The sequence below is a fragment of the Somniosus microcephalus genome, chromosome 8 (assembly GCF_052327205.1).
Source record: "Somniosus microcephalus isolate GS21.2 chromosome 8, FLI_Smic_1.0, whole genome shotgun sequence".
Taxonomy (NCBI): Eukaryota; Metazoa; Chordata; class Chondrichthyes; order Squaliformes; family Somniosidae; genus Somniosus; species Somniosus microcephalus.
The window spans coordinates 246,325,198-246,341,828 of record NC_140994.1 but is presented as its reverse complement, the minus strand read 5'-3'; the positions used below and the strand labels follow the sequence as shown (position 1 = coordinate 246,341,828).

The 16,631-nt window shown below is 50.9% G+C and overlaps 1 protein-coding gene across 3 annotated transcripts in view; it reads left to right on the top strand.

The window, feature by feature from the left end:
- LOC147114255 (uncharacterized) overlaps positions 1 to 16,631 on the top strand; it is a 158,924-nt gene that overhangs the window by 72,754 nt on the left and 69,539 nt on the right. For all 3 annotated transcript variants that reach the window (XM_085995937.1, XM_085995938.1, XM_085995936.1), the window contains exon 6: positions 5,328 to 5,672. In XM_085995937.1, the coding sequence (XP_085852063.1) occupies positions 5,328 to 5,672 (345 nt within the window). The remainder of the gene's footprint in view (positions 1 to 5,327; positions 5,673 to 16,631) is intronic.

Genomic DNA, 16,631 nt, shown 5'->3' with positions numbered 1-16,631 from the left:
CTGCGGCTGCAGAAACGCCTGTCTGTTCCCCTAACTATCGAATCCCCTACCACTATTGCTCTTCCTCACTTCTTCTTCACCACTTGTACAGTTGAGACACCCATGGTGCCGTGGACTTGGTTCTGGCTGCACTCCCCAGAGCAACCATCGCCCTCACCAGTATCCAGAACTGAATACTGGTTAGCAAGTGAGATGCACTCCAGGGACTCCTGTCTAGTGGTCACCCATTCCCTCTCTTCCAGCACACTCTTAAGCTGCGGGGTGAGCATCTCCAGAAACGTGCTAACCACGTAACTCTCAGCCTTGCAGATATACTGCAGTGACTCCAGCTGCTGCTTAAGCTCCGAAACCCGGAGCTTGAGCTGCTATAGCTGGAGACAATTCCCGCATATGCGGTTGTCCAGGCCACGAGATGCAGCCAAGGCTTCCCACATGGCACAGGATGTGCATTCCACAGGGCTGTGCTGCCCTGCCATGCCCCAAACCCACCACACCATCCCCACTCACCCGCCCAGCACTCTGATCACTGCACTCACCGCACCATCCCTGCCTGCCCAGCGCTCTGATCCTCGCACTCACCGCACCATCCCTGCCTGCTCGCCCACTCTCTGATCCCCATATTCACTGCACCAACCCTGCTCGGTCACTCTCTGATCCCCGCACTCACCACATCTTCCCTGTGTGCCTGCCCACTCTTTGATCCCCGCACTCACCGCACCATCCCTGCACTCCCGCCCACTCTCTGATCCCCGCACTCACTGCACCATCCCTGCTCTCCCGCCCACTCTCTGAGCCCCACACTCACCGCACCATCCCTGCCCACCTGGCGACTCTCTGATCCCCACACTCACCGCACCTTCCCTGCCCGCCCACTCTCTGATCCCCACACTCACTGCACCATCCCTGCCCGCCCGCCCACTCTCTAATCCCCACACTCACCGCACCATCCCTACCCGCCCACTCTCTGATCCCCACACTCACTGCACCATCCCTGCCCACCCGGCCAATCTCTGATCCCCACACTCACTGCACCATCCCTGCCTGCCCGCCCACTCTCTAATCCCCACACTCAGCGCACCAGCCCTGCCCGCCCACTCTCTGATCCCCGCACTCACCGCACATCCCTGCCCGCCTGCCCACTCTCTAATTCCTGCACTCACCGCACCATTCCTGCGCGACCGCCCACTAACTGATCCCCACACTCACCGCACCATCCCTGCCTACCCGCCCACCCATCCTCTGATCCCCGCAATCACCGCACCCACTGCACCATCCCTGCCCACCTGCTCACTCTCTGATCCCCACACTCACCGCACCAACCCTGCTCATCTGCCCACTCTCTGATCCCCGCACTCACTGCACCATCCCTGCCCGCCCGCCCACTAACTGATCCCCACACTCACTGCACCATCCCTGCCCGCCCGCCCGCCCACTCTCTGATCCCCGCACTCACCGCACCATCCCTGCCCGCCCACCCACTCTCTGATCCCCGCACTCATCGCACCATCCCTGCCCACCCGGTGACTCTCTGATGCCCGCACTCACCACACCATCCCTGCCCGCCCACTCTCTGATCCCCGCACTTATCGCACCATCCCCTCCCACCCGGCGACTCTCTGATCCCTACACTCACCGCACCAACCCCGCCCGCCCTCTCTCTGATCCCCACACTCACCGCACCATCCCTGCCCGCCCACTCTCTGATCCCCACACACACTGCACCAACCCCGTCCGCCCACTCTCTGATCCCCACACTCACCGCACCAGCCCTGCCCGCCCACTCTCTGATCCCCGCACTCACCGCGCCATCCCTGCCCGCCCACTCTCTGATTCCAACACTCACCGCACCATCCCTGCCAGCCAGCCCACTCTCTGATCCCCACACTCACCGCACGATCCCACCCCGCCCGCCCACTCTCTGATCCCCACACTCACCGCACCATCCCTGCCCGTCCGCCCACACTCTGATCCCCACACTCACCGCACGATCCCACCCCGCCAGCCCACTCTCTGATCCCCGCACTCACCACTCCATCCCTGCCCACCCACTCTCTGATCCCCGCACTCACCACACCATCCCTGCCCGCCCACTCTCTAATCCCTGCACTCACCACACCATCCTTGCCCGGCCCCCTCTCTCTGATCCCCACACACACTGCACCAACCCCGTCCGCCCACTCTCTGATCCCCACACTCACCGCACCAGCCCTGCCCGCCCACTCTCTGATCCCCGCACTCACCGCGCCATCCCTGCCCGCCCACTCTCTGATTCCAACACTCACCGCACCATCCCTGCCAGCCAGCCCACTCTCTGATCCCCACACTCACCGCACGATCCCACCCCGCCCGCCCACTCTCTGATCCCCACACTCACCGCACCATCCCTGCCCGTCCGCCCACACTCTGATCCCCACACTCACCGCACGATCCCACCCCGCCAGCCCACTCTCTGATCCCCGCACTCACCACTCCATCCCTGCCCACCCACTCTCTGATCCCCGCACTCACCACACCATCCCTGCCCGCCCACTCTCTAATCCCTGCACTCACCACACCATCCTTGCCCGGCCCCCTCTCTCTGATCCCCGCACTCACCGCACCATCCCACCCACCCACTCTCTGATCCCCGCACTCACTGCACCATCCCTGCCCGCCCGCCCACTCTCTGATCTCCACACACATCGCACCAACCCTGCCCGCCCACTCTCTGATCACCACACTCACCGCACGGTCCCACCCCGCCTGCCCTCTCTCTGATCCCCACACTCACCGCACCATCCCTGCCCGTTCGCCCACTCTCTGATCCCCTTACTCACCGCATGATCCCACCCTGCCAGCCCACTCTCTGATCCCCGCACTCACCGCTCCATCCCTGCCTGCCACTCTCTGATCCCTGCACTCACCGCACCATCCCTGCCCGCCCACTCTCTAATCCCTGCACTCACTGCACCATCCCTGCCCGCCCGCCCACTCTCTGATCCCCGCACTCATTGCACCATCCCACCCCGCCCACTCTCTGATCCCCGCACTCACCGAATCATCCCTGCCCGCCCACCCACTCTCTGATTCCCACACTCACCGCACCAACCCTGCCTGCCCACTCTCTGATCCCCACATTCACCGCACCAGCCCTGCCCGCCCGCCAACTCTCTGATCCCTGCACCCACTGCACCATCCCTGCCCGCCCGCCAACTCTCTGATCCCCACACTCACCACAACATCCCTGCCCGCCCACCCACACTCTGATCCCCACACTCACTGCACCATCCCTGCCAGCCTGCCCACTCTCTGATCCCTGCACTCACCACACCATCCCTACCTGCCCGTCCACTCTCTGATCCCCACACTCACCGCACCATCCGTGCCCCCCCGCCCACTCTCTAATCCCCGCACTCACCGCAGCATCCCTGCCCGCCCACTCTCTATTCCCCACACTCACCGCACCATCCGTGCCCGCCCGCCCACTCTCTAATCCCTGCACTCACCGCACCATCCCTACCTGCCCGCCCACTCTCTGATCCCCACACTCACCGCACCATCCCTGCCCGCCCACTCTCTATTCCCCACACTCACCGCACCATCCGTGCCCGCCCGCCCACTCTCTAATCCCTGCACTCACCGCACCATCCCTACCTGCCCGCCCACTCTCTGATCCCCACACTCACCGCACCATCCCTGCCCGCCCGCCCACTCTCTAATCCCCGCACTCACCGCACCATCCTTGCCCGCCCACTCTCTGATCCACGCACTCACTGCACCATCCCTGCCTGCCTCCCCGCACTCACCGCACCATCCCTGCCCACCCACTCTCTATTCCCCGCACTCACCGCACCATCTGTGCCCGCCTCCCCGCACTCACCGCACCAACCCCGCCTGCCTGCCCTCTGATTCTGATCCGGCTCCAGCCGCCGCTCCACTCAGCAGCAGCAAAACCCAGATATGGGTGTGAGTGTTGCTAGGTGGAGGTTGTTGGTGGGTGAGTGCTGGGGGTGTGGTTCTTTGGCCAGCCTATGCATACTGTGGTACAGATGGTGCTATGTAGCATTTGTTCAGGCATTGACTCACCCTGACCACTCGAGTGAGTTTGTTATTTTTTTTTCCTGCACTGTGTGTGGGTCCTGAATTTGGATGATCAGCCATGATCTCATTGAATGGCGGAGCAGGCTTGAAGGGCCGAATGGCCTACTCCTGCTCCTATCTTCTATGTTTCTATGTTTCTATGTCCTGGGGACCACAGTGTTGCCCAAGACATGCTGGGCAACCTCCCTCCACAAGGCACGGAAGACTTGCAGCAAGACCCTCCTGCCACTTGCCAGGTAGAGCACCACCCTCTCTCTCTCTCCACAGTAAACACCAACTCCTCCAATGCTTGGTTGGAGAATCTGCAGGCTCTCTCCGTGGGACATGGATCTGCCATCATGACACCTACTTGAGTTGTCCAGCTCCTTGGGCTTCGCCTGCTCCTGCTTTCTGACACCCGTTCACAGCCAGCAATGCTGAGAATGAGGTTCTGCAGCATCAATGAACCTCCCATTTAAGAGCTGAAAAGAGACTGTGGCAATGATGACTTGCGATTAGACTGCACCTGAAATTGCTTAGTGCTTTGAGTTTAACACCACTTGACTAGGCCATTGGCACTTGATTTAGCACTCCAATCCTTTCTTTGAGCAATGGGACTTAATTTTGCGTGCAGCATGATTCAGTGACGCCTGGCACTAAATCTCAAACTTTTCTAAAGTTACTGCCCATTCCTGGGCTATAATGAATTTCTCCCCCTCTATCTCTTTTGTCATGCACGGAGCTCTGACTTTAGTTGCCCTACCTTTCCCCCTCATGGGAATATTCCTTGACTGTACCCGAACCATCTCCTCTTTAAAGGCAGCCCATTGTTCGAAAACAGTTTTGCCAGTAATTGAAAGACAGTAAGAAAGACTTACATTTCGACAGCACATTTCATGAATTCAGGCCGTCCCAAAGCACTTAAAGCCAATGAAGTACCTTTTGAAATGTAATCAATGACGTAGTGTAGGAAACGCGGCAGACAATTTGTGCACAGCAAGGTCCCAAAAACATAATGACCAGATAATATGTTTTAGTGTTGTTGCTTGAGGGGGTAAATATTGGCCAGGACATTGGGGAGAACTCCCTACTCTTCTTCAAAATGGAGCCATTTTCGTTTCTTATTGGGTTGTGAATGTGTTGCATCACTTCTGAATGAATTCAAAATTTAACTGTAAGTTGTAAATAAATTACCTACAGTATTATTAATTACACACATTGGATTATGGAGCTGCTGTTTGATTTTAATTTTTTTAAATTTCTTGCAGAAAACCCAAATCCTGTCTATTTTTTAGATAATACCGGCGACTTCATATTAAATGGGTCAGACATTCCAAGAAACGGCCCTGTCATCTGGGAATGGAAACCACATTCTGGGCAACAAACCACAAAGCAGTTGGGTACTTTCCACAGAGAAGATACGGGGTGGAGGGTACAATGGAGCAAGGAGCACAATGATACGCAGAACATTCACAACAAGATAGATCAGGTCAATGGTACCCTTAATCTGAGGATTGCAAGACCTGGATTTGAGCTTGCAGGATTGTTCAGCTGCCGGCAGACACAGCCCAGAAACACAATCCTGAAACAGTACGAACTGTTTGGGATCAAAGGTGAGAGTGATAAGTATTAGCACAGGTACAATAATAACAGTTGTTCCAAATATGTAATTATTCAACAGTTGTATCATCCAATGCACTGCTCTCATTAAACATAGTGTAGCATGGCATGTGCTGTAATTTATTGTCTGCAAAATATAACTCGATTTTTTACTTCAGCAATAATTCAAATATTTTCCTTCAACAATACCTATTAGTATATTAATATTTGGTGCCTGTTGTAGTGTATGTACCTTTAAGAAAGAACTACTTTTACAGCTCCTGTATACTGTAGTACCGGCAGTGACCACATCTGTATAAGCCTTGAGCATGCCTCTGTACTGTTAGTCTTTAGACTACCCTCCTCCAGTAAACACCTGTTGATTGTTAATTTACAGCCTCCGTCTAGTTATTAGAAAACATCATACTTTAAGAATCACGGATTCAACAGTGGCGACGAGGTCGATTCGAATCTACCTGCAACTCTGCATTTCCTTTCAAGGATTTGCTCCGGGAGGACAGTGGAAGAAAGTCGAGGCCAGAAGCACGGGCGTCGACCACGAGCAACCGCCCAGTCATCCGGCAGAGAGTGAACATCGCAGGGGAGGCTGTTGAGAGCTGGGTTTGGTTCTCCAGCCACGACGATCCAGCAACAGACTGGCAATAGGTACAGTGCAGACCCTTCCTGGACAGCAGCGGCTGGAGCCGACCGATGGCACAGAAAAGGCCGAGCAGCGTCGACGGGGTAAGAGAGAGGGTGAAGCGCACAGGGCGCAGCCGGGGGTTGAAAACCGAGCGGCGTCGACGGAAAACAAAAAGAGAGAGAGAGAGTAAAGCAGCAGCCGGGTTCAGGACTGAGCGGCGGCAACGAGAGAGGCGCACAGGAGAATGCGCAGAGCACAGCCAGGGCTCAAGTGCTGAACAGCGGCCGCGGGGGAATGTAAGGAAGTGCGGGAGATGCCATTGAGCCGTGGAGAAGAAGGGAGAGCACGGGAGGCGCCATTTTAGAAGCCGCAGCGGAGAAGAAGGGCGAGCGCGGGAAGAAAGGAAAGCGCGGGAGACGCCATTTTGCGCCAGCGGAGAAGAAGGGAGAGCACGGGAGACGCCATTTTAGACAGTTTAATCACACCCAGGGATGCCGAAGAGTGGCAGTATCACTGCGTTCGACAATGAAGTTGAAGATTGGGCGACATATGTGGAACGCATTGAGGTGTACTGCAAGGCGAATGAAGTGCCAAATGCTGGGAAAGCACTGGTTTTGTTGAATTCCATGGATGCAAAAACTTATGGCTTACTGCGAAACCTAATAACCCCAGAGAAGCCAGTGGATAAGAATTTCGAAAGCATAGTGGAAATCCTACAGGACCACTGAAATCCCACACCGCGGCTGATAGCAGAAAGATTTAAGTTCCACAAAAGGAACCAGCATAAAGACGAAGGTAATGCTGAGTACTTAACGGAACTGCACAAGCTATCGAAACACTGCCAGTTTGGATTGGGACTAGCAGATACGTTAAGTGACAAGTTTGTGTGTGGGCTTCAAAGTGAAGGAACCCAGAAACGGCTTCTATCAGAAAAGGATCTTACGCTGGACAAGGCTTTCAGCATGGCAGTATCACACGAAGCAGCCGCACGGGGCGCTGCAGAGATACAATGGAGACCGCAAGAATATGGCACCAATGAAATGTCATATGGAGCAGGGAAGTGTTATCGCTGCGGCAGAACAACACACGACCAGAAGGATTGTTGGTTCAAGGACCAAGTGTGCAGACAGTGTGGAAAAGCAAGATACATAGCAAGAGTCTGCAGGTCAGGGAAGAAAATCAGCAGCAAGAAATCTCCACAGGAGAAGTACAAAAAGGTACATAAGGTGATGGACAGTAGTTCAGACGAACAGAAAAGTGATACAGACTCCGGAAGCAAGGAGCTGGGTTGTCTGAAACGACATAAGGTAATCAAAATGGAGGATCACCAGACTATCTGGGTCATGCTCAAGATAGACAGAGTCCAAGTGAAAATGGAATTGGACACAGGATCAGCCCTAACAGTCATAAACCAAAGGAACTACAAGCAGCTATTTTCACATATACCCTTGAAAGCTACAGAGATTGTCTTGAAGATGTACACGGGGCAAAAAGTCTACCCCAAAGGAAAAATAAGGGTGAACGTGATATACAAAGGCCAGGAAATACCCAAAATGGACCTATATGTATTGCCAGATGGAGGACCACCACTACTAGGACATGAATGGATCCGGAAGATACAATTAGATTGGCATTTCATACAGGCACTGAAGGTTGAGGCCAAAAAGGATGACGACGTCACACCTGGACGACTGTCAAAAATGCTAACTGACGCACAAGAAGTGTTCCAGGAGGGACTCGGAACACTAAAAGGCATAACAGCGACGATTAAAATAGAGGAAAATGCAAGCCCAAAGTTTTTTAAGGCCAGACCGGTGCCTTATGCGATCCGACCAGCCGTCGAAGCAGAGCTGGAAGGGTTGGAACATTCAGGAGTACTGTCCAAAGTAGACTGGAGCGAGTGGGCTACACCCATCGTTCCTGTAATGAAGAGGTCGTTGAGTAATACGCCTGGGGAACCAAAGAAGGTCCGCATCTGTGGGGATTTTAAGGTGACAGTGAACCCAGTCCTTCACACGGTACAATATCCACTTCCACGGATTGAGGATATTTTCGCCTCGCTATCTGGAGGTAAACGCTTCACCAAAATTGATCTGGCCCAGGCGTACCTGCAAATGGAGGTAGAAGAAGCCTCGAAACAATACCTCACGATCAACACTCATAAAGGTCTCTACCAATACAACTGGCTGGTGTTCGGGGTAGCATCGGCTCCGGCTATTTGGCAAAGGGCAATGGATCAAATCCTGCAAGGGATTCCAGGGACCCAGTGTTATTTGGACGACATCCTGGTCACGGGCGAAAATGACAGTGATCACCTCGCCAACCTGGAGAAGGTGCTCACTAGATTAAAGGAATATGGGCTACGAGCTAATCGCCACAAGTGCGAGTTTTTCCAGAAGCAGATCTCGTATTGTGGCCATGTTATTGATGAAGAGGGGTTACATAAGTCCCCTGAAAAGATTGAGGCAGTAGTCAAGGCTCCAGCACCGGAAAATGTGTCACAACTGAGGTCGTTCCTCGGGCTGGTGAACTACTACCATAAGTTCTTACCAAATTTGTCTACAGTACTACACCCACTGAACACCCTACTGCAAACGGGGGTACCATGGAAGTGGAATGATGAATGTAAACGAGCTTTCCAGAAGTGCAAAGAATTGGTCACATCAAAAGTGTTGTTGGCCCATTTCAACCCAGCACTACCATTTCGGTTGGCATGTGATGCATCACCCTATGGTATTGGAGCGTTGCTGTCGCACAAATTCCCAGATGGGTTGGAGAGGCCAGTAGCCTTTGCGTCTCGGTCACTAACCTCAGCCGAGCGCAACTACGCCCAGATCGACAGGGAGGCCCTCAGCCTAGTATGGGGAGTAAAAAAATTCAACCACTGTCTGCATGGGCAGAAGTTCACCTTGCTGACTGACCACCAACCACTTGTCTCCATCTTTAATCCAAAGAAGGGCGTTCCAGTGATGACTGCACAACGGCTACAAAGATGGTCCCTTTTTCTAGGGGCGAACCAACATGAAATAGAGTATAAGGGCACGAAACAGCATGGAAACGCTGATGGGCTATCACGCCTGCCACTGCCTACTGTGGAGGAAGCACCAGCAGTGGACCCTATCGAAATATTTTATTCGTCGATAATTGAACGATTGCCAGTAACTAACGCGGATATAGAGAAGGAGACCCGCAATGATCCGACACTGTCTCGGGTATATGATTTGACGGTGAAGGGATGGCCAACACATGGCGACTCACTGTTGCCAGCATTCTCATCCAGAAGAGAACAGCTGTCAGTAAGCCAGGGGACAGTGATGTGTGGATCCCGAGTGGTAATTCCACCCAAGTTAAGGGAGAGAGTGCTCAATCAGCTTCACGAAGGCCATCTGGGAGGGGTGAAAATGAAATGCCTTGCTAGGGCTTATGTGTGGTAGCCGGGGATCGATCAACAAATCGAGGACCTAACAAAGAGCTGCTCAGGATGCCAGAAGGTCCAAAATGCACCACCACATGCCCCTCTACACCCATGGGAGTGGCCCTCCTCTCCATGGCAACGGGTGCATATTGATTTTGCTGTTCTTAATAGCAGTGGATGCGCACTCGAAATGGCCTGAGGTGATCAAAATGTCCTCAACCACTACAGAGAAAACGATTGCAGTCCTACGGACCATATTTGCCAGGAACGGCTTGCCAGAGCAGATTTGCTCTGATAATTGACCACAGTTTGTGTCCGAAGAGTTTCGGAAATTTATGAGAAGGAATGGGGTAAGGCATTACACATCCGCCCCGTATCATCCAGCCACAAATGGATAGGCTGAGAGGTTCGTACAAACCTTTAAAAAGGCGATAAGGGCCATGTGCGATGATGAAATTCCACTACAGCATAAGGTGGACAATTTCCTGTTAGCCTACAGAAATGCGACACATGCAGTTACCAACCAGACCCCGGCCATGATGTTCTTTAACCGAAGGTTGAGATCTCGTCTGGATTTGCTCAGACCAAATGTGCGAAGAAATGTTGAGGATAAGCAATTCCAGCACATCAATGAAAAGCCGACAAGCAGCTTCAATGTAGGACAACCAGTCTTGGCCCGTGACTACCGAACAGAGAAATGGCCACCCGGAACGATATGCACATGGCAGGGGCCATTAATGTACACAGTGGATGTCGGGGAGAACATTGTGAGATGCCACGTCGACCAGATCCTAGCGTCACAGGAACGAGTCAACCCCATGTCTTGCGTACCTGGGGATGAACCCGACATACCGGTAGCATCTACCTCAGAAACAGTAGCAGCGGAAACTGATGAACTAACCGACGAAAGGGGGCCAGAATCGCCTCCGCACCAAGAACAAGAACCTCAGGAAAGGCGCTATCCAGAAAGGATCAGGAAGCCGCCCCAAAGACTGAATCTATAAATGGACTATTTCAGTTTAAAGTGCATGTTAAAGTGTTAACTGTTATTTGAATGTTATGGGTACTGTTAATCTAAAAGGGGAGGAATTGTAGTGTATGTACCTTTAAGAGAGAACTACTTTTACAGCTCCTGTATACTGTAGTACCGGCAGTGACCACACCTGTATATAAGCCTTGAGCATGCCTCTGTACTGTTAGTCTTTAGACTACCCTCTGTAGGGGGTTTCTCTTGCTCATTCTGGTCTCCTGCCAGGCTTTGTGCAATAATTACCCTTGAGTGGTTCGACCCACTCCCCCTACGGTTCTAGACCTTGGACTTAGATGCAGAGAACAGTAGTGCAGAGAAAGGACTCAATAGACCAGGCTGAATAGCACGAAATGGATGCTTTTATTTTTAAACAGTTTGAAGCATTACAAAATACATGTCATAGGCACAGATTAAAGTAACTACAATCATGCACAAATTTATGAACTTGACTCTATGGAAATGGGGAACACACGGCACATCGTAAAAGGGAAAACACATTACGATTACCCTTAACTCCCTCCCCTATACCTAAACTAAGTTTTGACCTGGGGAACTTGGGATCATGCTCACCACTCTCAAAATCGCGAAAAAGGGGGTTCACAGCCTTTTGGCACCGCTTTCCGTCGTCACGTGGATTTGGAAACTTCTGGCGCAGTCGATATTCTCTCTCTCTCTCTCTCTCTCGAGGCGGCGGGGTAGACACAGCCTCGATGAGCGCTCGTCAAGGTTGAGATCCACTATTGTGGATTTGGGTTCATGGAGCAAACCATCAGCTACAGGCTGTTGAAGAACTGCCTGCACATGGGAGAATCTCTCCGGCCTGGATCGTCGGTTTTCCAGAGGGTTTCTTCTCCTTCGGCCTGGGTCGTCGATGATCTCCCGACCCCAGTACCCGGGCCACCCTCGTCGTCTTCTCGTCGTGGCCGAGCCTTGTCTGGCTGAACACCGACCACGTTGTCTTTTCACCGAAATTGTCCGTCCGAAACGTCTTTAAAAAGACGAAGCGTCTTCATCGATTCCGAAGCTACCGATGTAGAAGAGGCGCCGATCCTGGCACCGTCCGTCCTTCATTCGTCCGTTCGTTCCTTGTAGAAGAAGTTGTTTCTTGAAGAAGTAGAAGTCTGAAGTCGTCCAAGAAGAAGAAGTAACTTAGATGGACTTTCAATCCATAGTTATACTCTTTTGGGACAGTCTTATCTCCCGCCAAATCATAGTCCTGTCTTTGTATTAATTTTGGTGGGCAGAAATCTCTGCAGGGGCGCTTTGTCTTGTAACGGGAGCCGGTGATAACTTAACTGGCCTTCCTGGCCGATAATGTCTTTTAATGTCTTTTACATTGTCATCGCGACTCAGTTCGCATATTGATCGGTCCGGAGATTTTCCTTGATGGCTGTTAACCGGTTTCTCCTTTGTACAATAAATGGGTATAAGTGTTTTTGCATTGTCCGCCCATATCTTGATGGGCCCCATCCTGTACTTAGAATCCATTGAATATGTATGCTGTTTCCCTGAGTTTCGGTTCCCAGATACTGGCTTTCGCGGGCTTACTGTCTTCAATCCACAAGCCTGTCTGGCTTGCAGTAACAGAAATAAAATGGTCCAGAAAACTGATCACGAGGCCCGGTGGCCATTTTGTATGCCCTTTTATCAAAGGTTTTTCTGTGCAAGCTTACTTTGGTCAATAAACAGTCTTATTTTATCCGGTTTTCTTGCGTGATTTTTGCTGAAAATTTCGAATCTTACACCTCCTCCAGTAAACATCTGTTGATTGTTAATTTACAGCCTCCGTCTAGTTATTGGAAAACATCATACTTTAAGAATCACAGATTCAACACCTGTAGTGAGAGTACCATCATATTGTAGACATATAAAGAAGGAAGGAATTTGCATTTGTAAAGCAACTTTAATGATCCTGACGCGCCATTGAAGTACTTTTGAAGTGTTGTCACTGTTGTAATGTAGGTAAAGCCAATTTCCACACAGCAAGGTTCTATTAAACAGCAATGAAATAATGACCACATAAGCTCTTTTAGTGATGTTGGTTGAGGGATAAATATTGGCCTGGACATTGGGCAGAACACCCCTGCTCATCTTTGAATAGTGCCGTGGTATCTTTTACATTCACTAGTTGGTTTAATGTCTCATCCAAAAGACAGCATTTTGTACAGTGCAACACTCCCTCAGTACTGCACTGAAGGGGGCCATTTTGCCAGCCCTGGGGAGGCAGGTATTATTAAATCCGTGTGTTAATGGAGACACGGAATGCAGGAGTTGGATTAACAAGTCTTTACTGAATGGAGACAATCTGGAAACTGAAACTACAGAAGCGTGCTAGGGCCTTTTATACAGGGGTGGTCACTGCCGGTACTGCAGTCCCGAAAGGGACATACACAACAATTCCTCCCCTTTTAGATAAACAGTACATAACATTCATTTAACAACTAAATAATAACTAATTACAATTACGGATGCTAGATACATTAGTTGAAGTTAAGCAATTATAAGTTCAGTCTTTGAGGAGGCTTCTTGATTCTGTCAGGATAACGCCTCTTTGGGATATCAGGTTCTTCTGGCAAGGTTGAGTCGGGATCAATGTCGTTGTCTGGTTCGTCTGCTTCCAATATCACCGATTCTGCGGTAGATGCAATTGGTACTTCGGTTTCATCGCCAAGTGTATCAGATCGTGGTGTGGAGTTGAGGTTTTCCAGTGACTCTAGAATCTGGTCAGCATGGCGTCTTACAATGCTCTCTTCAATGTCCACGGTATACATTCGAGGTCCTTGCCGTGTACAGATCGTTCCTGGCTGCCATTTCTCTGTGCGGTAGTCCCGGGACAAAACTGGTTGACCTATCTTAAAACTCCTGGTCGGCCTTTCATTCATATTCTGAAACTGCCTGTTCTCCACATCTCTTCTGACGTTTGGCTTAACCAAATCCAAGCGGCATCGTAGTCTTCGATTGAAGAACATCATGGCTGGCGTTTGGTTGGTAACCGCATGTGTCGCATTCCGGTAGGCAAACAAGAAGTTGTCCACCTTGTGTTGTAGGGGTATATCTTCATTACACATTGCCTTGATAGCCTTCTTGAATGTTTGAACAAACCTCTCGGCCAACCCATTAGTGGCTGGATGATATGGGGCGGATGTGTAATGCTTAACGCCATTGTTCTTTAAGAACCTCCGGAACTCTTCAGACACAAACTGTGGTCCATTGTCAGAGCAAATCTGTTCAGGCAGCCCATTCCTGGCGAATATGGTTCGTAAGACTGTGATAGTTTTTTCTGTGGTGGTTGAGGACATTTTTATTACCTCTGGCCACTTTGAATGTGCATCCACCGCAATTAAAAACATCGAGTCCATAAAGGGACCAGCAAAATCAATGTGCACCCTTTGCCATGGAGATGAGGGCCACTCCCATGGATGTAGAGGGGCTTGTGGTGGGGCGTTTTGGACCTACTGGCATCCTGTACAGCTCTTGGTCATCTCTTCGATTTCTCTATCGATTCCCGGCCACCACACAAACGCTCTGGCTAAGCTCTTCATTTTTACCCCTCCCAGATGACCCTCATGAAGCTCATTGAGCACTCTATCCTTCAATTTGGGTGGAATTACTACTCTGGATCCACACATCAAGGTTCCTCTGCACACTGACAGCTGTTCTCTTCTTGGCGAGAATGCTGGCAGCAGTGGTTCGCCATGTGCTGGCCATCCCTTCACCGTTAAATCATAGACCCAGGAGAGTGTCGGGTCATTTCGTGTTTCCTTTTCTATGTTTGCATTTGTCACAGGGAGACATTCGACAATAGTCGAGTGGAATAACTCCACTGGATCCACTGCTAGTTCTTCTTCCACCGTCGGCAACGGTAGGCGCGACAATCCATCAGCATTCCCATGCTGTTTAGTTCCTTTGTACTCGATGTCATATTGGTGTGCCCCTAGGAAAAGGGACCACCTCTGTAGCCGTTGTGCCGTCATTATCGGTACGCCCTTCTGAGGGTTGAAAATGGAGACGAGAGGTTGATGATCAGTTAGTAGAGTAAATTTCTGACCGTGCAGGTAACGATTGAACTTCTTCACCCCCCACACCAGGCTGAGGGCCTCTCTGTCAATCTGGGCGTAGTTACGCTCGGCTGAACTTAACGAGCGTGACGCAAAAGCTATCGGCCTCTCAGAACCATCAAGGAATTTATGTGACAGTACCGCCCCAATGCCGTAGGGAGACGCATCACACGCCTGTCTGATCGGCAGTGCTGGGTTGTAGTGAGCCAATACTTCTCTTGAAGTGATGAGGCCCTTACTCTTCTGAAAGGCCCGCTTACATTCATCGCTCCATTTCCATGCGTTCAGTGGATGAAGAATTGTGGACAAATTTGGCAAAAACTTAAGGTAGTAATTCACCAATCCGAGGAATGACCTCAGTTGCGACACATTTTCAGGCGCTGGAGCCTTAACTACCGCTTCAATTTTGTCAGGGGACTTATGCAACCCCTCTTCATCAATCACTTGGCCACAATACGATATCTGTTTCTTAAATAACTCGCACTTGGGGCGATTGGCTCGTAGCCCATGTTCACGTACTCTAGTGAGCACCTGCTCTAGGTTGGCAAGGTGTTCACTTTCATCTTCACCTGTCACTAGGATGTCGTCCAAGTGACACTGAGTCCTCGGAATCCCTTGCAGGACTTGTTCCATCGCTCTTTGCCATATCGCCGGAGCAGATGCTACTCCGAATACCAGTCGATTATACTGGTAAAGACTTTTGTGAGTGCTTATCGTGAGATACTTCCGAGAGGATTCTTCAACCTCCATCTGCAAATATGCTTGTGCTAGGTCAATTTTTGCAAAACGCTTCCCTCCAGATAGTGAGGCGAAGATATCTTCTATCCTTGGAAGAGGATATTGTACTGTGTGAAGGACTGGGTTCACTGTCACGTTGAAGTCCCCACGGATGCAAACCTTCCTTGGCTCCTCAGACTTATTGTTTAACGTTTTCTTCATGACAGGAACGATGGGTGTCGCCCACTCGCTCCAGTCTACCTTAGATAACACGCCTGCATTCTCCAGCTTCTCCAGCTCTGCCTCAACGGCTGGGCGAATTGCATATGGTACCGGTCTTGCTTTGAAAAACTTGGGAATTGCATTCTCCTCTATTTTTATCGAGGCGGTTACGCCTTTAAGAGTGCCCAGTTCTTGTTGAAATACCTCTTTGGCGTCAGCTAAGAATGTTGACAATCGTCCAGGAGTGACGTCGTCATCCTTTTTACCAGCTACCGTCAGTGCCTGAATGTAGTGCCAGTCTAAACATATCTTTCTGATCCATTCACGTCCCAATAACGGTGGTCCACCATCTTGCAGAATGTAGAGATAAAATTTCCGTATTTTCTTGCTGTTGTATTCGACAGGCACCCTTATTTTTCCTCTGGGGTATACTTTTTGCCCTGTATACGTCCTCAAGACAATGGATGTCTCTCTCAAGGGTATATGTGAGAATAGCCACTCGTAGACTCGGCGATTCATGACGGTTAGAGCTGATCCTGTATCCAATTCCATTTTGACTTGGGACCCTGCTATTGTGAGGGTGACCCAAATGGTTCGGTGATCCTCTTTTGCGATTACATTGTGAAGTTTGAGACAGCTTAGTCTCTTGTTCCCGGATTCACTATCGCTCATCTGGTCTTCGGAACTACTGCCCGTCAACTTTTGTACTTTCCTGTACGGTTCCTTAGTAGCCTTTTTATTGTCATTGGTCTTCTTCTCAGACCTGCAAACTCGTGCAATGTGTCCCATCTTTCCGCATTGCCTGCATATTTTGTCCTTGGACCAGCAGTCCTTCTGGTCATGGTTTGTTCTGCTGCAGCGATAACATTTTGCAAATCCCCGTGTCAT